The sequence below is a fragment of the Triticum aestivum genome, chromosome 2D, assembly GCF_018294505.1.
Source record: "Triticum aestivum cultivar Chinese Spring chromosome 2D, IWGSC CS RefSeq v2.1, whole genome shotgun sequence".
Taxonomy (NCBI): Eukaryota; Viridiplantae; Streptophyta; class Magnoliopsida; order Poales; family Poaceae; genus Triticum; species Triticum aestivum.
The window spans coordinates 377,639,369-377,647,917 of NC_057799.1; the positions used below are offsets into that span (position 1 = coordinate 377,639,369).

General features: G+C 56.1%; 2 protein-coding genes across 2 annotated transcripts; both read left to right on the top strand.

The window, feature by feature from the left end:
* The first annotated feature begins 805 nt into the window (after positions 1-805).
* Positions 806-2,083, top strand: LOC123049369 (uncharacterized). Its single transcript, XM_044472297.1, has one exon. The coding sequence runs from the start codon at positions 1,153-1,155 to the stop codon at positions 1,900-1,902; it is 750 nt and encodes a 249-aa protein (XP_044328232.1). The 5' UTR covers positions 806-1,152; the 3' UTR covers positions 1,903-2,083.
* Positions 2,084-2,612: 529 nt separating this feature from the next.
* On the top strand, positions 2,613-4,330 carry LOC123053239 (uncharacterized). The gene has a single exon (XM_044476688.1). It carries the CDS (start codon positions 2,848-2,850, stop codon positions 4,120-4,122), a length of 1,275 nt encoding a protein of 424 aa, XP_044332623.1. The 5' UTR covers positions 2,613-2,847; the 3' UTR covers positions 4,123-4,330.
* The last annotated feature ends 4,219 nt before the right edge of the window (positions 4,331-8,549 follow it).

Consider the following 8,549-nt stretch of genomic DNA (forward strand, 5'->3'; position numbering starts at 1 on the left):
GCCGACCCGGAGCCCGAGCCGGAGCCGGAGCCCGAGCCCATCGAGCGCTACTCCTGGACGGGAGTGCTGCGTGAGTGGGTGTCCGCGCCACCGGTTTGGATGGGGGCGTCCCCGGCGCAGGAGCAGGCGTACCTCGAGATGTGGTGCCAGCGCCGGCTGGCCGAGGAGCGCCGTTGCGGCGAGTGCGAGGAGATGCTCGAGCGCGACCTCGAGGAGGAGGCGCGCGAGGCTGAGGAGGAGGCGCGCCAGGCCGCGGCTGCACAGGCGGCCGCACAGCCCCCCGCGCCGGAACAGCTGCCCGCGGCCTACATCGCCGCCGTCTGGAACACGACGTTCCCCTGGGCCGGCCCTGCGCCGACGCTCATCGACCTCACCGACCCCGAGGACGACGACGACGACGCCTAGGGTAGCGCGCCATCTCGTAGTTTAGTTTTTTTAGTTTTATTTAATGCTAACGTGGACGCGTGGACTCTCGCCGGCCTTCCTGGCCGGCTTTAATGTTTAACTAAGTTGTTTTTATTTTAAAGATGCATGCACAGTTTTTTTTGTCCGCACCGTCAAAATGGGTCGGGCGAGCGTTGGGCGCATACGCCGACCCAAACGCGGAAGCGGATGTCCGTGTCCGCCTGGCCGCGGACAAAAAAGCGGCCGAAATCGCCGTCCGTTTAGGTCGGCCCGTTGGAGTTGCTCTTAATGCATATTTAGTTTATATGACAATTTCAAGTAACAGTCGAGAAACTGAGTAGAAAGACCAATTCAGATGTGACCCAAGAAACCCAAAGCCGGCAGTACGTCACAGTCACACCTCTCGCCTGGCGGTTCCATTCGGCAGCTCGAGGACACGAGAAAATCCACTTGCCGCAGAGCTGCTGACCTGCGCGCTGAAACACGCCATCATTCCATGGAGCAAACTCCAAAACTTCCCCGGTAACCCGCACCTCACTCAACGACCCTCCCAACGGCACTCGGCACTCGGCAGTCGCCGCCGTCGCGGCGCTCCTCAGCCAAGCCAACCTTTCGAAATTTCCACGCCTTTGTCGCCTCCCTTTTTATACCAAACCTCCGACTCCCAGAGTCCCAGTTCCCAGCCATACACATCTGATAGCAATCACTCACAACTGTTGCCTAGCAGCAGGCAAGAAGAGGCAAAGGATGCCACAGCTCGATCTGGAGTCCCTCTTCTGCGTCGGCGGCGGCGAGTCAAGGTCGACGAAGGTCGCCTGCGAGACCATCGCCTCCGACGTCGACGTCGCCAACGCCCACGAGCAGTCGCGCCGGATTATCTGGGGCTGGTCCGGGCCGACCGGCGCGGCGCTGGAGCGGGACGGGTCGACCAAGGGCAGCTCCAACCCCAAGACCGCGGCGGAAGAGACGACGACGCGTAACAAGGGCGCGTCGAGGGCGCCTAAGAGGTTGGAGTTGGAGGCAATCGTGGTGGGCGTTCTGCCTGCCGGGAAGATGGTCGTGCAGCAGCGGCGCTCTCCCGTGGTCGGCCGCGGCTGGCGCCGGCCGGCCGCAGGGGCCAGGGTGTTCGCGAGCGAGGCCGTGGGCACGGAGCCTGTGTCCCCGAAGGTGTCGTGCTTTGGGGCTGTGCGGTCCGAGAGGCGCGCGGCGATGCCCGCACCTGCGCCTGCGCCGCGCGGGGAGGAGGAGCAGGTCGAGGAGCGGAGCGGGTGCTGGGCGAGCGTCGCCTCCGCGCTTCGTGGCTTTTTGTGCGGCTCTGACTCGGACAACCGTCGGGAAGGTGAATCTGGGGCGAGTGAACCGAAGCCCGCGGTGTCGGGGTCGCCGACGGTGGACGTTCCAGTTCTGTCGCCCCCGCGGCCGGTTCTGGGTCTGGGAGATGTGAAGCAAATTGCTTCGCGGCGGTGGCCGCATGGAGATGGGCGGTGCTTGGTTTGAATCGCTTGCGTGCTTCAGGAACAGGGGGCAGTTGTGTACACATCTTGAGTTGTAGTGAGTCTTGCGTGCTTTGGTAGGCACGGGAACAGCTGTACATTCACGGTTGCCGAGGCGGCAACCAGCGTACTTGCCTGCTTGCGCCCGTGCTAAACAAAACTAAGCTCTGATCTTCTCTCGTGCAGTGTGTATGGACCCGTCTCTTTCTTTTGTACAGCTAGTAGTAGTATCATTGTGCTAAATCGGTGTTTGACTTTTGTTATACTACTCTTTCTTTGGGGCACAATCTTATCACTCGCTCACTGGTCGGAGAAAAAAACAAAGGCAATGTGTACTACTCCTATATGGTAGTAGTACTCCAGAAGTAAAATTATTTATCTCACCGGGAAGAAAAAGGAACTACAGTACGGTTGGTCAAAGACGAACGCGGCTGAAACGATGAAATAAATGTACTTTTTAAAAAGAAGTAAAACTGAAAAGTCTCAGACTTTATGGGCTCCCACGCGAGATGAAATGAAATGGGAACCCAACCCAGTGAGGCCGGAGAGGCCAGCCCAATCCAATAGTGCGCGACTCAACGGATAGATACATGCTGACACGGGCCGCGCCACTTTTTTTCGGTTTGCGGACCCTCCTCTTCTCTGGCGCGGGCACCAACCCTCTCCCCCAGTCGATTCGACCGTTGGAATGGAACGAGAGCACCGCACCACACGAGGAAAGTAGTAAAAGAAAAACTAAATCTGCAGCAACTGCACGCACTTGACGACCGTTGCGCCACTACACAATACAAACACCACAAAATCTCCTCGATCCAGCCAGTCATCAGCCCGCATTCTCTCTCGCCCACTGGTCAACAAAGCCAAAGGAGGAAAGAACGCCGTCAGAGAGAGCAGCGAGGAGTGCTTCTCCGTCGCCGTAGCTGTCGCCGTCCCCGTCGCCGCCGCGCCCATGGGTTGCATCTCGTCCAAGCTCCTCCCGCCCGGGCCCGGAGGCCGCAGCGGCGCCGCGCGCGCCACCGTGCGCGGCCGCGTCGACCACGTCGTATCCCTCACCTCCACCACCTACGGCGTCCTCGACCTGCAGGCCAAGCACGGCGCCACCGCCACGGCGGGAGCCAAGGACCTGCCGTTGCCGCAGGAGCAGGAGAAGCCGATAAGCCGGGAGTGGAAGCGCGCGTCCGCCAAGCGCCCGCCGCCCCTCGTCGTCCCGGACGCCAAGAAACCGGCTCCGGCGGCCAAGCCGGAGACCGGCATGGAGGTGATCAATGCGTGGGAGATCATGGCCGGGCTGGAGGACGCCGATTCGCCTGCCAAGAAGCCGGCCAAGCCCGGCCGTTGGTCTCCGGCCAGGGTCCTCGCCATGGCCCTGTCGTCGCCCAAGAGGTCGTCGGCGAAGCGGAGGAACACGCCTGGGAAGGAGAACAGCCCGCTGCAGCGTTGCTCCGGGAAGGAGAACAGCAAGCCCAGCGACGTCGCCGACGAGGACAGGGTCCTCCGCCCGTACAACTCCATCGACAACTCCAAGCTGTCCAGGGCGTCCAAGAGATTCTCCCCGGGAAGCGCCCGGGTCGCCCGGAAGCCCAGCGCGGCCGAGACCGGAGGCATGTCGTCGTCGCGCCGGAGCCTGAGCCCGCTGTTCGACCCGGAGCTCCTCGCGTCCATCGAGCGCGAGCTGTCGGAGGAAGGCGCGCACATCAAGCGGGTGATTGGATCCGAGAAGCCCAAGCAGCCGAAGGTGATTCCGGCGATCGTGGCGGAGGGCAAGTGCCCGCCCGGCGGCGCGGACGCGGTCGTGCTCTACACCACCACCCTCCGCGGCATCCGCAAGACGTTCGAGGAGTGCAACGCGGTGCGCGCCGCGATCGAGGCCCACGACGTGAAGGTCATCGAGCGGGACGTGTCCATGGACTCGGGCTACCGGGAGGAGCTGCGGCTGCTGCTGGGTGGGCGGGAGCTGCGCGTGCCCGCCGTGTTCGTCCGGGGCAAGCACGTGGGCGGCGCGGCCGAGGTGACGAGGATGGAGGAGGAGGGGAAGCTCAAGGCCCTGCTCCAGGGGCTGCCGCGGGCGCGGGTCTGGTGCGCGGGATGCGCCGGCGTGAGGTTCGTCATGTGCAGGGACTGCAACGGCAGCCGCAAGGTGCGCGTCGACGGCGAGCGGAAGGAGATGGTCCAGTGCGGTGAGTGCAACGAGAACGGCCTCGTCCGGTGCCCCATCTGCTCGTGATGAGGCGGCAGCTGTGGATTGGATTGTTTGGTGTTACATTGGGTTGATTTGCTTGTCTACCCGTCGTCTGGTGTTTGAGCCTCAGAGGCTCTGATTTTGCGATGTGCTTGTTACGCTCTGCAACCTGCTAATTAAACACCTGTAATGCGTTCCCGTTCATATTGATTCGTACTGTATCTAATTAAATTGCTTTTCATTCTTTCCTATTGAAGCTGCTTTCAGAAGGGTCACTGCCTATTGCATTTTCGCTGTTTTTTTTTAAGAAAAGACATCCAAATAACGTCTTAGATCCGATCACTAAACGCCCCATTTGGATGTATGCATCCATAGGTAGGGCCCGTTCGGAAACACTCCGGCTCCCAACTCCGCCGAGCTGAAGTGGTGGAGAGGGGCGGCATGCAGTTCATTTTTGTGGAGCAGCCATTCTGTCACTCCTCATTTCCAGCGTTGAGCGGAATGGAGTCACGGGAGTGGTCCCTTGCCGAACAGGCCCGTAGTATTATGGAGCTTCCATAAACTTGAGGAAGAAAGGGATGGTTGTTGATGTTTAATGAGAAGAATGGCTCTTCATTTATTAGAGACATTAAAATTATGCGCTAATCCAGCGCTCTCAGATCATCATCATTTTTACGTTCGAGTCTGGCCTTATGGTCATCTCTGAGCATTGGATCTTCAATTAATCCCGGTACTCCTGTGACAAAATCCTTGATTTGCTGTTAATCTGGCCTATTGGGCCCTGCGTCTTTCGTATGTGGTCGATTCAACATCCAAGCGAAGAAACACAATGCGACCTCTATGTATCCCCGTCCCCTTCTTCCACTCTTGCACTAAGCCTAATCACCGCACCGACGAAGCGAAGTGAAGGGCAATGACGGTGAACCACCCCTCCTAGCGACCTGGATCAACGCCATGGAACCAAGCGCGTCTCCCTTCCCCAAGCTTGAAATCGAGCGACAAAGGCCACCACGACTTGGCAGCGCTACTGGTAGAATCGGCGTTCTAGGCGAGCAACCATACAGATGGTCGTCGCCAAGGTTGAAAAGACTGCTATGCGTAAGCAACGCAGTTGGCCTTCGCCCAGCGCCCTAGACTGCGGGTGCAGCCTAGACGTAAATATAGTTTTGGCTATCGGAGTATATTTGGAAGACTATACGTGCATCGATATTGATTTAGAGCATATAAGTGGGTAAACTACTAGCTATTGCCATTGGAGAGCATATAGTTTTGGCTTGTCTGTGCAATATCGCATTATTTATCGCTTAAGTGGACAATTATTGCTTGTCGTGCCAAGGGTTTAGCTTGTGCCTAGCGAGGTTTTGATCATGCCTATCGCCTAAGCGTTCCTAAGCGCCTCCTAGGTGTCACCTTTTCCAACAGAGGTCATCGTGGTTCCGTCATCTCTACACGTCGGTTGTTTCTGCCATTGGTAGAGTTCATCCCTCTCTCCTATACAAGATGCTTATAGTGTAGAGGGCCTCACGGAGGTATGTTATCCTGATCCATTCGTCTCCCTAGCACAGCAATCCATCCTGACTTCTCGCCTCTGCGATGCGCTGGTGGGCGCCGTGGTAGCTCCCTCTTCTCTAGGGCATGCGGGGGACTCTAGCTCAAATAAAGGTCTCCTCTCCAATATTAGCGATGAATAGTATTGGTTGCCAGAGGTCTATTTTTCATTGAAGCGGCTTTGTGATACTTTATTCTATTGCTGCAGTCCAGGACATCATTAACGAGTGTGTAGGTTTGTTATCCACATATATGGCAATTGTTTGCTCTAATAGTCAAAAAGGAAAAAACAAATACACATGTAGACTTGAAAACAGTAAACTGATTCCAAACTAAAAGGATTTCGGGCCTCATGGACCAGTTAGTTGTCAAAATCTAGATACTGGCCTCACTTCCTTGCATTTTCTTTGGATAAATGTTTTCGACAAAGGGTGGTTTCTTTGGATAAATTTGGAAAGAAAATATTTTGACGCAGTCCCTGTCACCATGTTCAGTTTGGTCTTTATACTCTACATGTGAAGTTTTCCAATATCACTTCAGTATGTTTGTACATCAAAGACTTTGCTCATACCGATTGCTGTGAGCAGCTCTACATACGTGTAACATTATCTCACATCATTTGTGTGACAAGGAGCTCATAAAAAAATATTAGAAATTCACAAGACGATTATGTATGCCCATGTGTGTCAGGCTTTGTTCATATTTATCCCCACGACAATTTCTTAAGTTGCATGTCGAGCTTGAACAAGAAGCTCGAGAAATTTCTTGTATTAAAAATTAACAATTTATGACTTTCATGATTTATCGAGTTTGCTATGCTTGTGTGTTTAAATAGTTTTGTATTCTGAAGGAATGAAACGATAGTACTTCTTGTGTTAAATTCTATTCATCTATCAAATTATAGACAAAGTAAAGTAAAAAAGAGTTATTTCATAAATCTGATGAAGTTATATGCTCCTTTTTCAAGCCTCTTTATGCTTCCGTTAGCTACAAACTAGCAGGAGTGGACCCGTCCTCCTCTGGCGCTCCCACGGGCGGCAGGGGAGGAAACCCTAGCCGCCGCCGAACCGCGTCCCTCTCCCCATCCCTCCCCTCGCCGCCGCCAGGGCGTGCCGGCGGGCGAAGCCCGCCCGGCATGGGCGGCGGCGGGGCGTTCTCTCCTTCTCGCGAGGCGGGCTCGCCGTGAGGCGATCTACCCTGGCCGGAACGCGGCGTTGTGCGGGACGCGGCGACGCTGGGCTGCCACGGTGGCTGGCGTGGAGGGCTGCACGAGGCGGGCTGCGTGCTGGTGGCGCTCGTCGGCGGGATCTGGCGCTCGTCGTGGGCGATCGTCGGCGGGCAAACCCCGCTGGCGGCCGGCGGCGGCGGGATCTGGCGCTCGCGCTGGTCGGGCGCGCCCCTCGTGGGGAGCCTCGGCCTGCTCGCGGGGCAGCTCCTCTCGCCGCAGGGCAGGTTGGGGCGGGGCCTAGCGACGGCGGGGCGTGCGGCGTGTCTGCGTGTTCGGCCGTGAGGACGGCGAGCCGTAGGCGTGCCAGCTCTGGAGGTATTGCCCCCTCCCTTCCATGCATCCATTCCCAGTCCCCGGTTCGGTTTGGATCTTCCGGATCCACCTCCGGTGTGTTCTGGTGGAGCAGATCGGTGTCCGGGGGAAACCCTGGCCGCCTTGGCTGGCCGGCAGCGGCGACGCCGATTTTTGGCGCCGTTTTCCTCCTTGGGGGCGCTGCTGAGGGCACCATCTCTCCTCTCCGAACCATGTCCGGGTGAAAGCCCAAGATCCGTTGCGGATCGGGCGTCGGCGGCGCCCTGTGCACCGTTACCTTCCTGGAGGCGACGCCAAGGACATTGGGATCGGATGGAAGGGTTTGTAGGTGAGGGGTGGGGTGTGCTGCCTCCCTTTCGGTGGAGCGGTGTTTCTTTATGCATATTCTTGGCGGCGGCTCTTGGCGGCATGGAGCAGCGGAGGCTTGGCGTCAGATGTGTGGTGACGGACACGCGCAGGAGGTCGACGCTGTCTGGCGTCGTGGTGGCGTCGGCGGCAGTGAGACCGGGCAAGGCCGTTGCAACAGTACAGCTCTGAAGATGGATTAGTGGTAGGTGGTTGTGGCGGCCTCATACGCGGCAGGCGGCCTGGTTGAGGAGCACGCCGGACTGGTGGGTGCCCATACCCGGCAGGCGTCCAGGTTGGGACCTCAGGTCTTAGATGTTAGGTTTGGCTGTGAGGTCTGTTTGGTATTAGGCCCAGACCATCAGCGCCCCTTCATCAGTTAGATAGGAGTAGCGACAGAGGTTGCGAAGATGGTGGCTTTGGTCTTACTGTTGTACGACTTTGTAAGGTTTTGTGCTAATAATTAATAAAATTGGCCGTATGCATCGATCAGATGCAGAGGCCGGGGGTATTCCTCCTTTTCTAAAAAAAGAAAAAGCTACAAACTAGCAAAAGAGTCTGTACGTTACAATGGGAGAGAAAATAACACACATTCTTAACCCAATAACCATGACTCAACACCCTAATAGGTCCACATTCTTTATTTTCACTTGGCATCACATTTGTGTTGCCGACGGTGGCCTCAATGCCTTTGAAAATGTGGTCAGTCCTGTCTCTCTCTCTCTCTCTCGTGCACACACACACTCCCTCGGAATAATATGAGAAATATATTGTTTTCCCTGTGAAGTTTTTCATAGGTGTGCATGTGTAGTTAGCGATGTTTTCTTTCCTCTCAATCTGGTTTTAATGGGTGTTTATTTGCAATTCAGATTGCTGCCGGTACGAAAGAAAAATGGACCATGCACTAAAGATTAATTTTGCACCAAAAATAATATTTTACAAATCTTTAACAGCTAAAAATAACATCATATTTAGATTATGCGCATTTTTCTAATCAAATTTCATATATAACATGTTAAAATCGGAGTTACAGTTTAAA

Excerpts from the sequence above, each read along its gene's own strand:
- LOC123049369 (XM_044472297.1), top strand. The coding sequence starts at position 1,153 with ATGCCACAGCTCGATCTGGAGTCCCTCTTCTGCGTCGGCGGCGGCGAG.
- LOC123053239 (XM_044476688.1), top strand. The coding sequence starts at position 2,848 with ATGGGTTGCATCTCGTCCAAGCTCCTCCCGCCCGGGCCCGGAGGCCGC.